This window comes from Pseudophryne corroboree, chromosome 3 (genome assembly GCF_028390025.1).
Source record: "Pseudophryne corroboree isolate aPseCor3 chromosome 3, aPseCor3.hap2, whole genome shotgun sequence".
NCBI lineage: Eukaryota > Metazoa > Chordata > Amphibia > Anura > Myobatrachidae > Pseudophryne > Pseudophryne corroboree.
Genome location: NC_086446.1, coordinates 247,230,688 through 247,254,573, shown reverse-complemented (window position 1 = coordinate 247,254,573; position 23,886 = coordinate 247,230,688). Strand labels below are relative to the sequence as shown.

The following is a 23,886-nucleotide window of genomic DNA, read 5'->3' as shown; positions in this document are numbered from 1 at the left end:
GGTACCATCCCCATGGTACTAATGTGGACCCCAGTATCCTGTAGGACGTAAGAGAAAATAGGATTTTAATTACCTACCAGTAAATCCTTTTCTCGTAGTCCGTAGAGGATACTGGGTGCCCGCCTAGTGCTTCGTTTATTCCTGCACTGTTACTTGGTTAAGTATTGTTGGTTCAGCTGTTGCTGTTCCTGGTTTGAAGTTTGGTTAGCTTGGCTTTTCTCTAGTTGTGTGTGCTGCTTCGGAATCTCACCACTATCTTTTCTATCCTAGGGGGTAATTCCAAGTTGATCGCAGCAGGAAATTTTGTAGCAGTTGGGCAAAACCATGTGCACTGCAGGGGAGGCAGATATAACATTTGCAGAGAGAGTTAGATTTGGGTAGGTTATTTTGTTTCTGTGCAGGGTAAATACTGGCTGCTTTATTTTTACACTGCAATTTAGATTGCAGATTGAACACACCACACCCAAATCTAACTCTCTCTGCACATGTTATATCTGCCTCCCCTGCAGTGCACATGGTTTTGCCCAACTGCTACAAAATTTCCTGCTGCGATCAACTTGGAATTACCCCCCTAGTTTCCTAGACTGAGTCTGGTAGGAGGGGCATAGAGGGAGGAGCCAGCCCACACTATCAAAGTCTTAAAGTGCCCATGGCTCCTAGTTGACCCGTTTATACCCATGGTACTAATGTGGACCCCAGTATCCTCTACAGACTACGAGAAAAGGATTTACCAGTATGTCATTAAAATCCTATTTTTGCAATTATAGGTAAAAATGGGATGTTTGCGTGCTTTCCAAATACTTCGAACTTTCAAGTGCTTTACAAATACTTGTAACCTTCAGTGTAATTCTGAGATTACAATACTCCCTTGAAAAATCTAGTGGTAAATGAAATGTTCTATAACTACAGGTCAGAGTACTCATTTATTAGCTGAACTGTGACCTCACAGCAGGCTCCCGATGTGATATAATTAAACCGCCGAAGGCAACAAGGCCATCTGTGGCAGCAGTGCTATGGACGTCTAGGTTTTATGTAGCAGTAGGAGTTATGACACTTTTGTGTTCCTGTGTTTGTGGTCACATCAAGCAATTTTGTTTAAAAATATTGTTGTTCTCTTATGCAAATAACATCCTTCTGCTCCCCCAGGCACTGCGAGTAGCATGGCAGTTTCCTGGGGGCAGAGTGCCATTCATTAACAACCTGGGAAGGAGGGACAGCTGTGTGCACAATTGATCATTTTTAGTTGTTTCCTCTGTTATGCTTCCAGTTGTTTAAGAGAGATCCATTTTTAACCTGTGGTTCACATGAACAGCAGACACGTGCAGGGTTTGGGATCATTTATTAATCATCCCTATGCTCTAGGAATTTCTAAGGAGTTTTCATTGCGCTCCCAATACATTGAGAGAATCTACTAAAAAGTGCTTGTAAGGAAAAGTGCTAAACCTGTATTCTATCCATACATTATATCTGTGAATGCGCTTTTTTAATCAGTTATGACACAGCAGTGGTAGTGTGTGGGCTGCTACTGCACTTTTGCATATTCACCTGGTGTTTAACAGTCAAGATGTATTAACAGCACAGCATATATAGTAAAAAGTGTGCACGTGTAAAGGGGGATGTAGTCATGTGGCCGGCGGATGGGATCCCGCCGGTCACTATACCGACACTGGAATCCCGATCTCTGGCCAGCCAACTAACAGGGACTATTCCCACTCGAGCCTGCAGTGGGCTAACTTACGCTCACCCCCCGCTGCTGGCAATCTGGTGACTGGGATTCCGGAGTCGATATGGTGACTTCTGGGGTCCCAAACGCCGATCTCCTGATACCAACCCATCAGCATTCCGCAGGTCTGGATGCCAGTGGTCATGTGACAGACGATCGAATCCCACCACCACACGGAATCCCGGCGCCAGAACATCAAGTATCACACCCCTGTACGTCATAGTTCATTATGCAGGCTGTGTTTTTTGCTTCAGTAAAAAAAGTATGTGAGTAAATGTCTATAGATACAACAAAGATTTATAGATCTGCCTGAATCGTAAATAAAGTTAGTAGTTTTCAGGTGTACATATAATTCTCTCCTCAAAACTTTGTACTTAGAGCTGCAACACACTGCAGATAGGACAACCTATTCTACACTGTGGCAACGTTTAATAATGTTTACTATAGTCCTTCACATTTTGGGTTATAATGCAGGTCATTTGAGTGGTAGGGAGCAGCGTCTGGAATAAAATATACTAACATATTAGGACATTTGTGTGCAGTGTAGTTTGTGTGTATATAAGCTAATATTCCTCTTTTTGTTTTTTTAGATACTTTTTAATCAGTTCAAATACTTCTTCAACCTGTATTTCTTGTTGCTGGCCTGTTCTCAGTTCGTGCCTGAAATGCGGCTGGGGCCACTCTACACATTTTGGGTTCCTTTGGTGAGTAGGTTATGTTTTTTATATAATGACGATACATTGGCCAAATGTCCTTCTCCAGATAAAGTCGGTTGGGTGTCTGCTTTTTCCTGTTTTTTAAGCCCAGTACCCACGGGCCGATGCAGGAGAGATGTGTGCTGAGCGAACCGCTCAGCACACATCTCTCCTGCCGCTCAGCACAGCGCGATCTGTGCTGAGCGTGCGGGGGGAGACGGGGGGCCGCTCACTTCACCCAGCGGGTGAAGTGAGCGACCCGCTAGATTGGCCTGCATGCAGGCCAATCTGGCAGCAGCGATAGCGATGTGCGGGGCCGCGCATCGCTATCGCTGAGGGGGCTACACACGGAGCGATCATGCTGATATTCTAAGCAATCTAGTCAGATTGCTTAGAATATCGCTCCGTGAGTACCCCCCTTTAGATAGGCAAAAACAAACACCCAACTGACTTTTCAAACCGTTCAATATCCCCCATAAAGTGCTTCAACTCAATCACATTTTTTGTAACAGGTCCTAGATCCACAAAACATGTTTCTTTTTTTAATGAGCCCTGTTTCTGGGAATAACAAGAATTTTCTGTGGGCCATGCCTGTTGACAGTAAATAATATCCCACAGACTCCTAGCTAGTCTGTAAATGAATGCTACTAATTTATTCAGGAACAGCCGGAATGCATACAAATTGCGGATACAAACATTACCAATTTTTATACACACCCCAAAGAAGTCAGCAGAAACATGAATGATGTTAGGCTACTGGAATTCTCGGGGATGAGTGCAGCCAAATATCACAACCGCACATTGGGCCTAATTCAGACCTGATCGCAGCGGCAAATTTGTTAACTAATGGGCAAAACCAGGGCCCTCATTCCGAGTTGTTCGCTCGCTAGCTGCTTTTAGCAGCCGTGCAAACGCTAAGCCGCCGCCCTCTGGGAGTGTATCTTAGCTTAGCAGAGGTGCGAATAAAAGGATCGCAGAGCGGCTGCAAAATATTTTCGAGCAGTTTCAGAGTAGCTCCAGACCTACTCAGCGCTTGCGATCACTTCAGACTATTTAGTTCCTGTTTTGATGTCACGAACACGCCCTGCGTTCGGCCAGCCACGCCTGCGTTTGTATCTGACACGCCTGCGTTTTTCAGCACACTCCCTGAAAACGGTCAGTTACCTCCCAGAAACGCACGTTTCCTGTCAATCACTCAGCGGCCAGCAGTGCGACAGAAAAGCTTCGCTAGACCTTGTGTGAAACTACTTTGGCTGTTGTGAAAGTACGTTGCGCATTGCGCCGCGTACGCATGCGCAGAAGTGCCGCTATTTTGCCTAATCGCTGCGCTGCGAACGAAAACAGCTAGCGATCAACTCTGAATGACCCCTCATGTGCACGGCAGTGGGGGGGGGGGGGGCAGATGACTCTCTCTGCACATGTTATATCTGCCCCACCTGCAGTGCACATGGTTTTGCCCATAAGCTAACAAATTTTCTGCTGCAATCGGATCTGAATCAGACCCATTGTCGACAATTGAATTCCAAGCTCATTTTCCATTCCAAACTATATTTTCAATAAAAGCATTGCATGCATGTGAAGTACATATTTCTTTTGCAGGTATTTTATAGACTCTGGTGTTCTGTTTTGGTATGCTTGGCCATATAAAACAATATTTCTATATTCTGCAGGGATTCGTTCTGACTGTCACCATCATCCGTGAAGCTGTGGAGGAGATTAGATGTTTCATACGTGATAAAGAAGTCAACTCTCAGATCTACAGCAAGCTCACGACGAGAGGTCAGTCTGGCACCTTGGCTTTAACGACTGCTGCTGTTTTTCTCTCTGCAGCCAGAGTGTGAGCAATAAGCCCCGCTGAGCCTGTTGTCACTGACTGCACAGAAACCAGCGGCTGAAGCAATGCACCAGTATGGACACAGCATCTACTCATTTCTAGTTTTTTGTTCTATCTCCTAGCATTGAGCTTTGTGTATGCCATGTCGCAGATTTGCTAATTATACACAAGCATTCAGACATTGTAGGAAAAAAGGACATCCTGCAATGCTATGGTTATCTGACTATTTTTTTTACTTAGCACCCACACGTAACATTAACTGTCGGAGCTATTCAATTGTAGCTCCGTTTGGGCACGATGGCTGGCAGCATTTGCATTTCAGCTCACACTCCCTAGATGTGGTGAGCTGCAGTGCGTAAAAAGTGACCCGTTTGGTCACCCAAACTGCAGTTTTCACGATCGCACCAAGCACTTTGGTCAGGTTTAGCTGCTTTACGCGGCTAAACCCAACCTCTGTGGGTGTACTCAGCGCAAAAACTACATACAGTTGAATATTGCCTCCGCAATCTCCTATCACTTTTGGATGGGAGATCGGGTGCGATAATCAGTTACTGCACTGTGTCTCTCCAGTCTACTAGGTGGATAGATAGGTGTATTTGGAGTGTAGTGTGTCTGTAAGGTTCATTAAAACCACAAGCCAACAGCATTTGCTGCATGGTAAATGCAGCTTTACTGGCAATGCAGGTATATGGTTCTGTGAACTCCTATCTAGAATGTTCTGATGCGTCAGAAGACTGAATGGTCTGTTAACTAAAGCTGAGTATACACTGGGACGATGTGTGCCCAGCATATTTGTCGGCCTGGTGGGCCGACATGTCGGATCTTGGGTACACATTGGGCGATGTAATGAAGGTTTGAGTGACATATTGCTCCTTCCTTCATTACACATGCTGCAGTCACTAGCGTTATCTTTCGGTTGGGCTTGCAGAAGGGCAGACCAGGGACCATCGCTAGTGACCGCGGGTACCTGCAAGTCGGACATACACACTGATTATTGGTATGCCCGATTTGTTCGATTCTGCCGGAAAGGACAAATTTGGGCTGATATCATCTCAGTGTGTACCCAGCTTAAGCCTTGGAGAGGGATAAAGGGAACGGAGATAATGTACCAACCAACCTAATGCTCATTTTTCAAACACAGGCTGTAATATGGAAGTTAGGAGCTGTTTGGCTAATACTTTGGGGTCTACTAACTAAGCCTTGGAGAGAGATAAGTGGACGGAGATGAAGAACCAACCAATCCGCTCCCAACTGCCATGTTACAGGCTGTGTTTGAAAAATGACAGGAGCTGATTGGTTGGTATTTTAGTTGGTTTTATCTAGGGCCCTAAGCCATAATGCATCTGGCTCATTCCATGAAAATTGGTAAAAATGTACCGTATGTGACACTGTAAAAAAAATCTGTAGCTGTATATCTTTTAAGTTTTCAACATAAGCTAACAAGTTTAAATTATAGCTCTTTCTCTGACGTCCTAAGTGGATGCTGGGACTCCGTAAGGACCATGGGCAATAGCGGCTCCGCAGGAGACTGGGCACAACTAAAAGAAAGCTTTTGGTCTAACTGGTGTGCACTGGCTCCTCCCCCTATGACCCTCCTCCAGACCTCAGTTAGAATCTTGTGCCCGGCTGAGCTGGATGCACACTAGGGGCTCTCCTGAGCTCCTAGAAAAAAAAGTATATTTTAGGTTTTTTATTTTCAGTGAGATCTGCTGGCAACAGACTCACTGCTACGAGGGACTAAGGGGAGAAGAAGCGAACCTACCTGCTTGCAGCTAGCTTGGGCTTCTTAGGCTACTGGACACCATTAGCTCCAGAGGGATCGAACACAGGACCCGACCTCGATCGTCCGGTCCCGGAGCCGCGCCGCCGTCCCCCTTACAGAGCCAGAAGCATGAAGATGGTCCGGAAAATCGTCGGCAGAAGACTTCGGTCTTCAACAAGGTAGCGCACAGCACTGCAGCTGTGCGCCATTGCTCCTCATGCACACCTCACACTCCGGTCACTGATGGGTGCAGGGCGCTGGGGGGGGGGGGCGCCCTGAGCAGCAATATTAATACCTTGGCTGGCAAAAAAATCCCAATATATAGTCCCAGAGGCTATATATGTGATAAATACCCCTGCCAGAATCCATAAAAAAGCGGGAGAAAAGTCAGCCGGAAAAGGGGCGGGGCTATCTCCCTCAGCACACTGGCGCCATTTTTCCCTCACAGCTCCGCTGGAAGGATCGCTCCCTGGCTCTCCCCTGCTGTTTCAAGCTACAAAAGGGTAAAAAAGAGAGGGGGGCCACTAAATTTAGGCGCAGCAATATATATATATATATATATATATATATATATATAAGCAGCTATAAGGGAAAACACTCAGTTATAGTGTTAATCCCTGTGTTATATAGCGCTCTGGTGTGTGCTGGCATACTCTCTCTCTGTCTCCCCAAAGGGCTTTGTGGGGTCCTGTCCTCTGTCAGAGCATTCCCTGTGTGTGTGCGGTGTGTCGGTACGGCTGTGTCGACATGTTTGATGAGGAGGCTTATGTGAAGGCGGAGCAGATGCCTATAAATGTGATGTCACCCCCTGCGGGGCCGACACCTGAGTGGATGGTTATGTGGAAGGAATTACGTGACAGTGTCGACTCCTTACATAAAAGGTATGACGACATACCAAATGTGGGACAGCCGGCTTCTCAGCCTGTGCCTGCCCAGGCGTCTCAGAAGCCATCAGGGGCTCTAAAACGCCCGCTACCTCAGATGGCAGACACAGATGTCGACACGGATACTGACTCCAGTGTTGACGACGATGAGACTAATGTAACTTCCAATAGGGCCACACGTTACATGATTGAGGCTATGAAAAATGTGTTGCACATTTCTGATGTTACCCCAGGTACCACAAAAAAGGGTATTATGTTTGGAGAGATAAAACTACCAGTAGTTTTTCCTCCATCTGAGGAATTAAATGAAGTGTGTGAAGAAGCGTGGGCTTCCCCCGATAAGAAACTGGTAATTTCTAAAAGGTTACTAATGACGTACCCTTTCCCGCCAGAGGATAGGTCACGTTGGGAAACATCCCCTAGGGTGGATAAAGCGCTCACACGCTTATCAAAGAAGGTGGCACTACCGTCTCCGGATACGGCCGCCCTAAAGGAGTCTGCTGATAGAAAGCAGGAAGCTATCCTGAAGTCTGTATATACACACACAGGTATTATACTGAGACCAGCTATTGCTTCAGCATGGATGTGCAGTGCTGCAGCTGCGTGGTCAGATTCCCTGTCGGAAAATATTGATACCCTAGACAGGGACACTATATTGCTAACCGTAGAGCATATTAAAGACGCAGTCTTATACATGAGAGATGCACAGAGGGATATTTGCTGGCTGGCATCTAAAATAAGTGCAATGTCCATTTTTGCCAGGAGAGGGTTATGGACACGGCAGTGGACAGGTGATGCAGATTCTAAAAGGCACATGGAAATTTTGCCTTATAAGGGTGAGGAATTGTTCGGGGATGGTCTCTCGGACCTCGTTTCCACAGCAACAGCTGGGAAGTCAGCATTTTTACCCCATGTTCCCTCACAGCCAAAGAAAGCACCGTATTATCAGGTACAGTCCTTTCGGCCCCATAAGGGCAAGTGGTTTAAAGGCGCGTCCTTTCTGCCCAGAGGCAGAGGTAGAGGGAAAAAGCTGTAGCATACAGCCAGTTCCCAGGAGCAAAAGTCCTCCCCCGCTTCCTCCAAGTCCACCGCATGACGCTGGGGCTCCACAGGCGGAGCCAGGTACGGTGGTGGCCCGTCTCAAAAACTTCAGCAATCAGTGGGCTCGCTCACGGGTGGATCCCTGGATCCTTCAAGTAGTATCTCAGGGGTACAAGCTGGAATTCGAGACGTCCCCCATCCCCGCCGTTTCCTCAAATCTGCCTTGCCAACAACTCCCTCAGGCAGGGAGGCAGTGCTAGAGGCAATTCACAAGCTGTATTCCCAGCAGGTGATAGTCAAGGTGCCCCTACTTCAACAAGGACGGGGTTACTATTCCACAATGTTTGTGGTACTGAAACCGGACGGTTCGGTGAGACCCATTTTAAATTTGAAATCCTTGAACACATATATAAAAAAATTCAAGTTCAAGATGGAATCGCTCAGGGCGGTTATTGCAAGCCTGGACGAGGGGGATTACATGGTATCACTGGACATCAAGGATGCTTACCTGCATGTCCCTATTTACCATCCTCACCAGAAGTACCTCAGATTTGTGGTACCGGATTGTCATTACCAATTCCAGACGTTGCCGTTTGGTCTCTCCACGGCACCGAGGGTATTTACCAAGGTAATGGCCGAAATGATGATACTCCTTCGAAAAAAGGGAGTTTTAATTATCCCGTACTTGGACGATCTCCTGATAAAGGCGAGGTCCAGGGAGCAGTTGTTGGTCGGGGTAGCACTATCTCGGGAGGTGCTACAACAGCACGGCTGGATTCTAAATATTCCAAAGTCACAGCTGGTCCCTACGACACGTCTACTGTTCCTGGGGATGGTTCTGGACACAGAACAGAAAAAAGTGTTTCTCCCGGAGGAGATTGCCAAGGAGCTGTCATCTCTAGTCAGAGGCCTCCTAAAACCAAAACGGGTGTCAGTGCATCACTGCACGCGAGTCCTGGGAAAAATGGTAGCTTCCTACGAAGCAATTCCATTCGGCAGGTTCCATGCAAGAACCTTTCAGTGGGACCTGCTGGACAAGATCGCATCTTCAGATGCATCGGCTGATAACCCTGTCTCCAAGGACCAGGGTGTCTCTGCTGTGGTGGCTGCAAAGTGCTCATCTTCAAGAGGGCCGCAGATTCGGCATACAGGACTGGGTCCTGGTGACCACGGATGCCAGCCTTCGAGGCTGGGGGGCAGTCACACAGGGAAGAAACTTCCAAGGGCTATGGTCAAGTCAGGAGACTTCCCTACACATAAATATTCTGGAACTGAGGGCCATTTTCAATGCCCTAAGTCAGGCAAAACCCCTGCTTCAAAACCAGCCGGTACTGATCCAGTCAGACAACATCACGGCAGTCGCCCATGTAAACCGACAGGGCGGCACAAGAAGCAGGACGGCGATGGCAGAAGCCACAAGGATTCTCCGATGGGCGGAAAATCACGTGTTAGCACTGTTAGCAGTGTTCATTCTGGAGTGGACAACTGGGAAGCAGACTTCCTCAGCAGGCACGACCTCCACCCGGGAGAGTGGGGACTTCATCCAGAAGTCTTCCAACTGATTGTAAACCGTTGGGAAAGGCCACAGGTGGACATGATGGCGTCCCGCCTAAACAAAAAGCTAGAAAGATATTGCGCCAGTTCAAGAGACCCTCAGGCGATAGCTGTGGACGCTCTAGTGACACCTTGGGTGTACCGGACGGTTTATGTGTTCCCTCCTCTTCCTCTCATACCAAAGGTACTGAGGATAATAAGGAGAAGAGGAGTAAGAACTATACTCATTGTTCCGGATTGGCCAAGAAGAGCTTGGTACCCGGAACTTCAAGAAATGATCTCAGAGGACCCATGGCCTCTGCCGCTCAGACAGGACCTGCTGCAGCAGGGGCCCTGTCTGTTCCAAGACTTACCGCGGCTGCGTTTGACGGCATAGCGGTTGAACGCCGGATCCTGAAGGAAAAGGGCATTCCGGAGGAAGTCATTCCTACGCTGATTAAAGCTAGGAAAGAAGTGACCGCGAACCATTATCACCGCATTTGGCGAAAATATGTTGCGTGGTGTGAGGCAGGAAGGCCCCAACGGAAGAATTTCAGCTGGGCCGTTTCCTGCACTTCCTACAGTCAGGGGTGACTATGGGCCTAAAATTGGGTTCCATTAAGGTCCAGATTTCGGCTCTATCGATTTTCTTCCAGAGAGAACTGGCTTCACTGACTGAAGTTCAGACTTTTGTTAAGGGAGTGCTGCATATTCAGCCCCCTTTTGTGCCTCCAGTGGCACCTTGGGATCTCAACGTGGTGTTGGATTTCCTAAAGTCACATTGGTTTGAGCCACTTAAAACCGTGGAATTGAAATATCTCACGTGGAAAGTGGTCATGTTGTTGGCCTTGGCTTCGGCCAGGCGTGTATCAGAATTGGCGGCTTTGTCATGTAAAAGCCCTTATCTGATTTTTCATATGGATAGGGCAGAATTGAGGACTCGTCCCCAGTTTCTCTCTATGGTGGTATCAGCTTTTCATATGAACCAACCTATTGTGGTGCCTGCGGCTACTAAAGACTTGGAGGCTTCCAAGTTGTTGGACGTAGTCAGGGCCCTGAAAATTTATGTTTCCAGGACAGCTGGCGTCAGAAAGACTGGCTCGCTATCTATCCTGTATGCGCCCAACAAGTTGGGTGCACCTGCTTCAAAGCAGACTGTTGCTCGCTGGGTCTGTAGTACGATTCAGCTTGCACATTCTGCGGCTGGACTGCCGCATCCTAAATCAGTGAAAGCCCATTCCACGAGGAAGGTGGGCTCTTCTTGGGCGGCTGCCCGAGGGGTCTCGGCTTTACAACTTTGCCGAGCAGCTACTTGGTCGGGGTCAAACACATTTGCAAAATTCTACAAGTTTGACACCCTGGCTGAGGAGGACCTAGAGTTTGCCCATTCGGTGCTGCAGAGTCATCCGCACTCTCCCGCCCGTTTGGGAGCTTTGGTATAATCCCCATGGTCCTTACGGAGTCCCAGTATCCACTTAGGACGTCGGAGAAAATAAGAATTTACTCACCGGTAATTCTATTTCTCGTAGTCCGTAGTGGATGCTGGGCGCCCATCCCAAGTGCGGATTGTCTGCAATACTTGTATATAGTTATTGTTTAACTAAAGGGTTATTGTTGAGCCATCTGTTGAGAGGCTCAGTTATTGTTCATACTGTTAACTGGGTATTGTATCACGAGTTATACGGTGTGATTGGTGTGGCTGGTATGAGTCTTACCCGGGATTCAAAATCCTTCCTTATTGTGTCAGCTCTTCCGGGCACAGTATCCTAACTGAGGTCTGGAGGAGGGTCATAGGGGGAGGAGCCAGTGCACACCAGTTAGACCAAAAGCTTTCTTTTAGTTGTGCCCAGTCTCCTGCGGAGCCGCTATTCCCCATGGTCCTTACGGAGTCCCAGCATCCACTACGGACTACGAGAAATAGAATTACCGGTGAGTAAATTCTTATTTTCTCATAGTTTTTTTTTTTTTTTAGAAAAAAAAACAAAACACAGCAGTTGAGGGGAATTATCCAGCTGTTTTATAAAATGGTGGAGGACTTGGCTTGTCCCGTATGTAACCTCTACATTTTGTGATACTGTGTTAGGTATAATGGAGAATTTTGGGGGTTTTCCTACCTTTCAAAAAAAGCTTCGTTAGGCACTTTGATAATATTATTATTATTTTTTTTAAACTTCCTTGTTTTTAAGTTTTAACAAAAATTGATATTTTAAAACTTGTACAAATATTCCATACCTGACAGTGGAATGGCTCATCTGGTACAATACTTTTATGTAAAATATAGTTATTTAAAATAATGGGGCAGATGTATTAACCTGGAGAAGGCATAAGGAAGTGATAAACCAGTGATAAGTGCAAGGTGATAAGCGCACCAGCCAATCAGTTCCAATATGCAAATTCACAGTTAGGAGCTGACTGGCTGGTGCGTTTATCACCTTGTATTTATCACTGGTTTATCACTTCCTTATGCCTTCTCCAGGTTAATACTTCTGCCCCAGTGTTCTCGTTTTTCCCCTGCAGAAACTGGGATTGGCTATAGTAACGAACAGTCAGTCAAAGTATGAACCTCCTGGCTATTGCCAATGGACAGGGATTTTTCCCCCCCATTATCTGTGACACACAGTTTTAAGTTTTAGAAGAGCAGCACAGCTTATAGGAGGTCAGGTTGAGTATTTGAAGTAGCAGGACACACTTTCCACATTCACCGCACACCTCATTTCCTAGCTGTTTTCATTACCTGGCTGGCTTCATAGACTGATTAACTACAACAAAGCTGGGGTGGTTTCCCAGGGCCCCCCACACACAGCTTCATCACCAGCATGGAGAGCATTGTGGCATATCAACTGGAGTTTCTGTAGGTCAGAATGTCAACTGGGAGCACTGCAGTGTTTTTAACACATTTGTGGTGCTGGGAGTATTTATACATTTCTCTGACGTCCTAGTGGATGCTGGGAACTCCGAAAGGACCATGGGGAATAGCGGCTCCGCAGGAGACTGGGCACAAAAGTAAAAGCTTTAGGACTACCTGGTGTGCACTGGCTCCTCCCCCTATGACCCTCCTCCAAGCCTCAGTTAGATTTTTGTGCCCGAACGAGAAGGGTGCACACTAGGTGGCTCTCCTGAGCTGCTTAGTGAAAAAGTTTAAGTATAGGTTTTTTATTTTCAGTGAATCCTGCTGGCAACAGGTTCACTGCACCGAGGGACTAAGGGGAGAAGAAGCGAACTCACCTGCGTGCAGAGTGGATTGGGCTTCTTAGGCTACTGGACATTAGCTCCAGAGGGACGATCACAGGCCCAGCCATGGATGGGTCCCAGAGCCGCGCCGCCGGCCCCCTTACAGAGCCAGAAGACTGAAGAGGTCCGGAAAATCGGCGGCAGAAGACGTCCTGTCTTCAATAAGGTAGCGCACAGCACCGCAGCTGTGCGCCATTGCTCTCAGCACACTTCACACTCCGGTCACTGAGGGTGCAGGGCGCTGGGGGGGGGCGCCCTGAGACGCAATATAAACACCTTAGATGGCAAAAAATACATCACATATAGCTCCTGGGCTATATGGATGCATTTAACCCCTGCCAATTTTTCCTTAAAAAAGCGGGAGAAAGGCCGCCGAGAAGGGGGCGGAGCCTATCTCCTCAGCACACTGGCGCCATTTTCCCTCACAGCTCCGTTGGAGGGAAGCTCCCTGACTCTCCCCTGCAGTCCTGCACTACAGAAACAGGGTAAAACAAGAGAGGGGGGGCACTAATTTGGCAGATAAATCTATACAGCAGCTATATAAGGGAAAAACACTTATATAAGGTTATCCCTGTATATATATAGCGCTCTGGTGTGTGCTGGCAAACTCTCCCTCTGTCTCCCCAAAGGGCTAGTGGGGTCCTGTCCTCTATCAGAGCATTCCCTGTGTGTGTGCTGTGTGTCGGTACGTTGTGTCGACATGTATGAGGAGGAAAATGGTATGGAGGCGGAGCAATTGCCTGTAATAGTGATGTCACCCCCTAGGGAGTCGACACCTGACTGGATGGTCTTATGGAAGGAATTACGTGATAGTGTCAGCACTTTACAAAAGACTGTTGACGACATGAGACAGCCGGCAAATCAGTTATTACCTGTACAGGCGTCTCAAACACCGTCAGGGGCTCTAAAGCGCCCGTTACCTCAGATGGTCGACACAGACCCAGACACGGACACTGACTCCAGTGTCGACGGTGAGGAAACAAACGTATTTTCCAGTAGGGCCACACGTTACATGATCACGGCAATGAAGGAGGTTTTGAACATTTCTGATACTACAAGTACCACAAAAAAGGGTATTATGTGGGGTGTGAAAAAACTACCCGTAGTTTTTCCTGAATCAGATGAATTAAATGAGGTGTGTGATGAAGCGTGGGTTTCCCCCGATAAAAAACTGATAATTTCTAAAAAATTATTGGCATTATACCCTTTCCCGCCAGAGGTTAGGGCGCGTTGGGAAACACCCCCTAGGGTAGATAAGGCGCTCACACGCTTATCAAAATAAGTGGCGTTACCGTCTCCTGATACGGCCGCCCTCAAGGAACCAGCTGATAGGAAGCTGGAAAATATCCTAAAAAGTATATACACACATACTGGTATTATACTGCGACCAGCAATCGCCTCAGCCTGGATGTGCAGTGCTGGGGTGGCTTGGTCGGATTCCCTGACTGAAAATATTGATACCCTGGACAGGGACAGTATATTATTGACTGTAGAGCATTTAAAGGATGCATTTCTATATAGGCGAGATGCACAGAGGGATATTTGCACTCTGGCATCAAGAGTAAGTGCGCTGTCCATTTCTGCCAGAAGAGGGTTATGGACGCGACAGTGGTCAGGTGATGCGGATTCCAAACGGCATATGGAAGTATTGCCGTATAAAGGGGAGGAGTTATTTGGGGTCGGTCTATCGGACCTGGTGGCCACGGCAACGGCTGGGAAATCCACCTTTTTACCCCAGGTCACCTCTCAGCAGAAAAAGACACCGTCTTTTCAGGCTCAGTCCTTTCGTCCCCATAAGGGCAAGCGGGCAAAAGGCCACTCATATCTGCCCCGGGGCAGAGGAAGGGGAAAAAGACTGCAGCAGGCAGCCTCTTCCCAGGAACAGAAGCCCTCCCCCGCTTCTGCCAAGTCCTCAGCATGACGCTGGGGCCTTACAAGCGGACTCAGGCACGGTGGGGGCCCGTCTCAAGAATTTCAGCGCGCAGTGGGCTCACTCGCAAGTGGACCCCTGGATCCTGCAGGTAGTATCTCAGGGGTACAAATTGGAATTCGAGACGTCTCCCCCTCGCCGGTTCCTGAAGTCTGCTTTACCAACGTCTCCCTCCGACAGGGAGGCGGTATTGGAAGCCATTCACAAGCTGTATTCCCAGCAGGTGATAATCAAGGTACCCCTCCTACAACAGGGAAAGGGATATTATTCCACGCTGTTTGTGGTACCGAAGCCGGACGGCTCGGTGAGACCTATTTTAAATCTGAAATCCTTGAACACTTACATACAAAGGTTCAAATTCAAGATGGAGTCACTCAGAGCAGTGATAGCGAACCTGGAAGAAGGGGACTATAATGGTGTCTCTGGACATCAAGGATGCTTACCTCCATGTCCCAATTTGCCCTTCTCACCAAGGGTACCTCAGGTTTGTGGTACAGAACTGTCACTATCAGTTTCAGACGCTGCCGTTTGGATTGTCCACGGCACCCCGGGTCTTTACCAAGGTAATGGCCGAAATGATGATTCTTCTTCGAAGAAAAGGCGTCTTAATTATCCCTTACTTGGACGATCTCCTGATAAGGGCAAGGTCCAGAGAACAGTTAGAGGTCGGAGTAGCACTATCTCAAGTAGTACTACGACAGCACGGGTGGATTCTAAATATTCCAAAATCGCAGCTGATTCCGACGACACGTCTGCTGTTCCTAGGGATGATTCTGGACACAGTCCAGAAAAAGGTGTTTCTCCCGGAGGAGAAAGCCAGGGAGTTATCCGACCTAGTCAGGAACCTCCTAAAACCAGGCCAAGTGTCAGTGCATCAATGCACAAGGGTCCTGGGAAAAATGGTGGCTTCTTACGAAGCGATTCCATTCGGCAGATTCCACGCAAGAACTTTTCAGTGGGATCTGCTGGACAAATGGTCCGGATCGCATCTTCAAATGCATCAGCGGATAACCCTGTCTCCAAGGACAAGGGTGTCTCTCCTGTGGTGGTTGCAGAGTGCTCATCTTCTAGAGGGCCGCAGATTCGGCATTCAGGACTGGGTCCTGGTGACCACGGATGCCAGCCTGAGAGGCTGGGGAGCAGTCACACAGGGAAGAAATTTCCAGGGCTTGTGGTCAAGCATGGAAACGTCACTTCACATAAATATCCTGGAACTAAGGGCCATTTACAATGCCCTAAGTCAGGCAAGGCCTCTGCTTCAGGGTCAGCCGGTGTTGATCCAGTCGGACAACATCACGGCAGTCGCCCACGTAAACAGACAGGGCGGCACAAGAAGCAGGAGGGCAATGACGGAAGTTGCAAGGATTCTTCGCTGGGCGGAAAATCATGTGATAGCACTGTCAGCAGTGTTCATTCCGGGAGTGGACAACTGGGAAGCAGACTTCCTCAGCAGACACGACCTCCACCCGGGGGAGTGGGGACTTCACCCAGAAGTCTTCCACATGATTGTGAACCGTTGGGAAAAACCAAAGGTGGACATGATGGCGTCCCGCCTCAACAAAAAACTGGACAGATATTGCGCCAGGTCAAGGGACCCTCAGGCAATAGCTGTGGACGCTCTGGTAACACCGTGGGTGTACCAGTCAGTGTATGTGTTCCCTCCTCTGCCTCTCATACCCAAGGTACTGAGAATCATAAGAAGGAGAGGAGTAAGGACTATACTCGTGGCTCCGGATTGGCCAAGAAGGACTTGGTACCCGGAACTTCAAGAGATGCTCACGGAAGACCCGTGGCCTCTACCTCTAAGAAAGGACCTGCTCCAGCAGGGACCCTGTCTGTTCCAAGACTTACCGCGGCTGCGTTTGACGGCATGGCGGTTGAACGCCGGATCCTGAAAGAAAAAGGCATTCCGGATGAAGTCATCCCTACCCTGATCAAAGCCAGGAAGGATGTAACTGTGCAACATTATCACCGTATTTGGCGTAAATATGTTGCGTGGTGTGAGGCCAGGAAGGCCCCTACAGAGGAATTTCAACTGGGTCGTTTCCTGCATTTCCTGCAAACAGGACTGTCTATGGGCCTAAAATTAGGGTCCATTAAGGTTCAAATTTCGGCCCTGTCGATATTCTTACAGAAAGAACTAGCTTCAGTTCCTGAAGTTCAGACGTTTGTCAAGGGGGTACTGCATATACAGCCTCCTTTTGTGCCTCCAGTGGCACCTTGGGATCTCAATGTAGTTTTGGGGTTCCTAAAATCACATTGGTTTGAACCACTCACCACTGTGGACTTAAAATATCTCACATGGAAAGTGGTAATGCTGTTAGCCCTGGCTTCAGCCAGGCGTGTCTCAGAATTGGCGGCTTTATCCTATAAAAGCCCTTACCTAATTTTTCATACGGACAGGGCAGAATTGAGGACTCGTCCTCAATTTCTCCCTAAGGTGGTTTCAGCGTTTCACTTAAACAAGCCTATTGTGGTACCTGCGGCTACTAGGGACTTGGAGGATTCCAAGTTGCTGGACATAGTCAGGGCCCTGAAAATATATGTTTCCAGGACGGCTGGAGTCAGAAAATCTGACTCGCTGTTTATCCTGTATGCACCCAACAAGCTGGGTGCTCCTGCTTCTAAGCAGACTATTGCTCGTTGGATTTGTAGTACAATTCAGCTTGCACATTCTGTGGCAGGCCTGCCACAGCCAAAATCTGTAAAAGCCCATTCCACACGGAAAGTGGGCTCATCTTGGGCGGCTGCCCGAGGGGTCTCGGCTTTACAACTTTGCCGAGCAGCTACTTGGTCAGGGGCAAACACGTTTGCTAAATTCTACAAATTTGATACCCTGGCTGAGGAGGACCTGGAGTTCTCTCATTCGGTGCTGCAGAGTCATCCACACTCTCCCGCCCGTTTGGGAGCTTTGGTATAATCCCCATGGTCCTTTCGGAGTTCCCAGCATCCACTAGGACGTCAGAGAAAATAAGAATTTACTTACCGATATTCTATTTCTCATAGTCCGTAGTGGATGCTGGGCGCCCATCCCAAGTGCGGATTGTCTGCAATACTTGTACATAGTTATTGTTACAAAAATCGGGTTATTATTGTTGTGAGCCATCTTTTCAGAGGCTCCTCTGTTATCATGCTGTTAACTGGGTTCAGATCACAAGTTGTACGGTGTGATTGGTGTGGCTGGTATGAGTCTTACCCGGGATTCAAAATCCTTCCTTATTGTGTACGCTCGTCCGGGCACAGTATCCTAACTGAGGCTTGGAGGAGGGTCATAGGGGGAGGAGCCAGTGCACACCAGGTAGTCCTAAAGCTTTTACTTTTGTGCCCAGTCTCCTGCGGAGCCGCTATTCCCCATGGTCCTTTCGGAGTTCCCAGCATCCACTACGGACTATGAGAAATAGAATTATCGGTAAGTAAATTCTTATTTTTTGTGACATCACCAGCATATGTCATGAATAATTTTATTGCTAGGGGCCCCTAGAAGTCAGTTGTATTTAAACCGTATTATAGCCCTGGTTGGCTCAATACTTCATAGTGAGTCTGGTTTTCACTCACAAAAAGATAAATACTCATCTTGTGCTTATGACCTGGTTGAGTGCCAGTGTATATAGGCGTATGTGTGGTTGACATAAGCTGGCACATATGCTATTGGTGTAGAGCTGTATGGGCGTAAATCAGAAATTTTTTTGTGCAGCTTTATGGAGCTTCCTATTGAATTCATATGCAGGAAACACTGTATTCACCACATTGTTTAAGACCAACTAATAGACCATTTTAAAGACCTGCTCACCAACCAGGTGGCTCCACATAATCTGTTTACTAATTACCCTGGTTATAGGGTCTGAGGCAGTAAATGTGAAGTGAGCTTGTGGTTTCATTTCCTCCTGGGGGTTCTTAGGTTGTGAGCCACAATCTGGCTGGAAAGTGACATGTAACATAGACCAACTTTATTTCATGTAAAGCAGGCATTGCTCTTAAAGGCACAGCACAAATTACCTAATGATGAGTGGTGTACTTCCATCACACAGTAGGAGCAATGAGAACTCAATATCCAACTCAAGACCTATCAGTCACCCTGTATTATTCCTTACTTGGCCTGACCAGACTCACCAAACCTGTGTAATGCTGTTCCTGTATAGCTGCTGATGTCACTGGATGCTGACTGGCGCTGGTCAGGATGATTTACATGGTTGAGTCAGTGATGGGAAATGAATGCAGTATCACACTTCTAATCTCACCTGGCTAATTGGATATAATGACTTGTAGAAATGTATTTGTACTTTATCCTTTTTATTTTGTTTGATAAGTGACTAATAAGCATACAGTAGAAGGGTATTATGTTCAAGGCATTAATTAAAAAAAAATATGAGGCACAGAAATGAATAGAGCACTGGCCATGGGATCACAGACCTATGTCCTTCCTGGTTATTAGGGAAATAAGCTTAGATGGCTGCACATACTGCTGAGTGCTCCTTATCTCTCATGGCGGCTCTCTGTTCTGTATAATGAGTTGTACAACTGAATATAAAGGCTGTGGCTCATAACCAGCTGTCCAGCTCTCTTCAGTAGTGTTCTGAACTTGCTGTGCTTCCTTGTAAGGGATGTAACCTCTTATTGATACTCTTTGGGTGGAGGATATATTGCAGGCCGCTATCCCTTGATTGCGCAGTCCTTCCCAGTGGTTATTTACCAATGTGGAACATTGTGGAATATGTGTTTTATATGTTTTATGTTATGAATAAAATAAATTGATTTATACATTTTCTGAAAATCTTGATACTTGATCCATATAACTGTTTACACATACTACACACAGAAGTGGTCAATAGCTTATGACAGATCTAAACTTTTCCTTATCCATAGTTACAGTAATGAGCAGAGTAGGAAGGTCACTAATTGCCATCTATATTTTACTGCATGGAGTCACATTTAGGTCTTAAGACATGAGAATATCCCCCGTGTCTACCTGCAGCAGTGGTCACAGATGAAAAATAGGTGTTTTTCAACATCACATTTTTATTTTTTCACAATAAGAAAAACAAGGGGATACAAAAGAAAAATAGGGAAAGGACAGGGGTGTATCTAGGGGTCTGAGTGCCCCTGGCAAAGTAAGGGACTGGCACGTGCAATATTCTCCCTTTCCTGTGTTTTTGCCTCCTACCACACATTAAAAACAAAACCCCCTTCTACCTCTCTCTGCGTTTCCCTTTACCTCTTTATCTACACGTTTTCCCTTTCTGGGTCTTTTCTTTATTTCACACTCTCTGTGTTCTCTCTTGATCCCCATCTCCCCCCGCCCACCTGCTTTATTCTCTGCTGCCCGTTGAACACATCTTTTCCTTCACTATATATACTCTGCTTACCTGTTCCAGTAGTTTAGAGCAGCAGCCTCTTCAGTGGAAATAGTACAGTTGAATATCTTACTGTGCGCAATTTTAAGCAGCCATTCAAAACCAATGAAATGAGTTGACACCACAACTCTGATATCAAATGCATGCAAAATACATTGGAAACAGACGGCGCTATATCACAAGATTAAATTATGGTTTTACTTCCCTTGTACATCCCGATTTCTGTTATCTTTTCTGTCGTTCTGGCTCTTCAACCATATGTACAGGGAGAAAAAAAATATACAAACAATAGTTTAATACTGTTTAAACTTGTTACTATTTTCTGCAACAGTGTGTGCCACCAATACAGAGTATTGAATTAAATTGTGTAGAGTATCCACCACCTTAATTTTTCAGGATTATTGGGTAGCCCCCCCACACATTCCACTCACAGCTTTACGCTGATGTTCAAGCAGGTGGGGATTCCTGATTATGGAGGTGGACTTACCTTAGATTTTGAAAGAGACCTTCCTTCTGTTGGATCCAGCAGAACATCTGTAGGAGAACTTTTTGATACTTGGTATGAAATACACCCATTTTATGTAATTATTTTATGTACTTGCTTTTAAGTGTTTTTATCTGGATATACTCATTTTTTGTGGAATACATTTTTTGTGTGCAAAGTATCAACACTGGCCAAACGTGTTAATAAACATCACCATTTCTGGAATAATAAGAAAGCTGTTTTGGAGTTTAATGTGCAAAGACCCAAGTGGATTGCATCAGCGAGTGGTGGTGAGATCGGTGAGATCTATCCGAGGATTTATAGTAACCTTTTGACAGAGGTGCAAGCATGCGGGTACGCTCGGGTGCGGAGTACCCTTAAGAATATGGCAGGCGGGTACTCAGTACCACCTGCCACACACTTTGCACCCGTGACCGCCATTACCACAATTATAATACGTCACAAAGTGACAAGACCATGGTGCTTGGCAGCATGACAGCGCCTCCCAGTTTGTCATGGTTACTGGTAGCGCAACAGTGATGTCATGATACCACATCACACTTCCTCCTCTGGCGGCTGTGGCTGGCGTGAAGAGAGAAGCCTGATTGCACTTTCTGCAGTGTCTCTTGCTCGGAGCATTCATTTCTAATATAATGTGGACACTACTATATATGTCTTATTATTATTGGGGTATTACTACATATTTCTATTGTAATGTGACACGGGTATTACTACATATTTCTATTGTAATGTGACACTACTATATATTTCTATTATACAGGGGCACTACAACACTATATATTCCTGTTTTCTCCTACGTCCTAGAGGATGCTGGGGACTCCGTAAGGACCATGGGGTATAGACGGGATCCGCAGGAGACATGGGCACACTATTAAGACTTTGAATGGGTGTGAACTGGCTCCTCTTTCTATGCCCCTCCTCCAGACTTCAGTTAGATTCTGTGCCCAGGAGAGACTGGTCACACACTAGGGGAGCTCTACTGAGTTTCTCTGGAAAGACTTTATGCTAGGTTTTTTATTTTCAGAGAGACCTGCTGGCTACAGACTCTCTGGTTCGTGGGACTGAGGGGAGAGAAGTCAGACCTACTTCTTCTTTGTTAAGGGCTCTGCTTCTTAGGCTACTGGACACCATTAGCTTCAGGGGGTTCGGTCACTTGGTTCGCCTAGCTGCTTGTTCCCGGAGCTGGGCCGTCACCCCCCCCTCACAGAAGCCAGAAGAAAGAAGCCGGGTGAGTATGAGAAGAACAGAAGACATCAGACTTCAGTAACGGAGGTAAGCGCAGCGATAGCGCTGCGCTCCATGCTCCCACACACCAACGGCACTCACAGGGTGCAGGACGCTGGGGGGGAGCGCTCTGGGCAGCAGTTACTGAGTCTCTCTTTTTCACTGGCAAGAAGTCATATTCGGGCCCCGGCACCGGGTACGTTACCCCCGCCAGTATACAGCAGCGATCGCGCTGCGCGCCATTGCTCCCACACATACCAATGGTTACATGGGTGCAGGGCGCAGGCGGGGGGGGGCACTCTGGACAGCATTATATATGTTATTTGAGGAGGTATATAGTGTGTGGACACTATATATACGGTCCCCTGCCTGCATTTAATACTATATTATAACGGGGCTGAAGCGCGCCGAAGAGGGGGCGGGGCTTAGCCCTCACAGCAGACAAACAAGGGGGGGGCCACAGATTTTTAGTGTTATAATGAATATAGCACTGTTTTTTAGAAAGAGGCATATAATCATTGCTGTGCATGTCTCTGTGTGTTCCCTGTCAGAATACCCACTATAGTCCACATGTGTCTACACAGTCAGCTATGGGAATCACTGTCTGCATCGCCGACACCTGTTGGTACTTGATGCTGTAGATGCAGAGTCAACAGGTCGGTAGTTGTATGCTTGTTAAAAGTAAACACTGTATGGGAAACAGTAGCTCGTGCACAGACTCTGTAGTATATGTGGGGGAGTGTTATTAAAATTATTTACGTTTACTCCCCTCGGACCCCTCAGGGTTGCAAGAATGTTATTTTGCCTGGTTACTACTCCCTGCTGTCGACGACTACTGGGTTTTCTGTCGACCATAAGGTTTCATGTTAGATCCACAATTGGGGCATTCAGTACATGGTCTTACACATTCCGAACACATTAATGTCACTAGGGACCCGAAGGTTCCGGACAATCCGCATATATATATATATATATATATATATAGGATATGTGTGTAATTGTGTATTACATTATGTATATTCATATTATGATTTATAATGAATGCTGAAGTAATAGTATTCCTTCTCATGTGCTGGTCGCTCTGTTGATAAAGCTCTAGGTCGGCCGTGACGAGTTGGTCTCAGATCCTCTCAAGGAGTCTGAATGTTTATTCTTTTCCCGCTGCGGATAGAATACTGTGAAAGTCAACTCCTGGTCGACACGGGGCCCTGTCACAAAGGATCGTACACAGGAAGCTAAGTGATATTTTATTCTTTACTTTGGAGTTATTTGCATTACCTGCACATGGGGGAGTGTTTGTATTCTGAAAGGCATCCGATAGAATTACCCTAAAGAGAGAGGGGATGTGTCTTATGTTGATTCTTTTCTATAACATGGCGGCAGGTTGCCGTGCGACTGCAGAAGAAATGCTGAGGCTGAATCCGAGAGATACTGGAGTGTTTCCCTGGGACGGTGTACCGCTGTTGTGGAGGCCTCAGTTCAGTTCAGTCAATCTCGGCAGATACCGCGGGTAAGTCTAACTTCGTGAGTTAGATTCCCTCACAACGGTTGGTGACGCATTCGGTTGTGGGATGCAGTAATTTTAACTGGTTTGATACCCTTCTTTTTTCCTTTTCGGTGCAGACTGTGGAAGGTGAAAAGGTAAGAGTTCTGCAGCCTTGTTAGGTTCGCAGAAGCGGATGTTGTTTTCTGTTTCTACCACATCCACCGCATGTCTATGTGGCTGGAGCCCACTCCGGTGGGAACTCGTCTACTATTCTTTAGTCAGTCCGGGAATGGACTTGGACCTGTGAGTTACTAATAGAATCCAAAGGGGGACATGCTGGAGTTTACAGATGATTCCCCTCACTGATTTTCGAATAGATCTTAGTGATTCCCCTCTGGAAGGGGAGGTAGTACGCGACGCCATTCCAGAGTTGCGTCAGGTTCAAGACATTGTCCTGCTGTCCCTAAAAAAAAAATAAAAAAAAAAATCAAAGATTTCTACTTGCGAAGGGAGCTCCAGCACGTAAAGGTAGAAAAGGGGTTAAATGCGTTTTTCTCCACATTCGGCTTACCTGGGTTGATATCCAGGATTGTCTTTGCTATTTCACCGGAGTGATGGCAGTATGATGAGTTTCTTTCAATAGTAAGAGCCATTGTTATTCTGTACTGAGACGCTCTCCTGAATAAG

The 23,886-nt window shown here is 46.9% G+C and overlaps 1 protein-coding gene across 1 annotated transcript in view; it reads left to right on the top strand.

Moving 5' to 3' along the window:
- Positions 1-23,886, top strand: part of ATP9A (ATPase phospholipid transporting 9A (putative)) — a 366,971-nt gene that overhangs the window by 111,502 nt on the left and 231,583 nt on the right. Inside the window, exons 3-4 of the mRNA XM_063958977.1 lie at positions 2,314-2,427; positions 4,089-4,197. Of these exons, the coding sequence (XP_063815047.1) occupies positions 2,314-2,427; positions 4,089-4,197 (223 nt within the window). The remainder of the gene's footprint in view (positions 1-2,313; positions 2,428-4,088; positions 4,198-23,886) is intronic.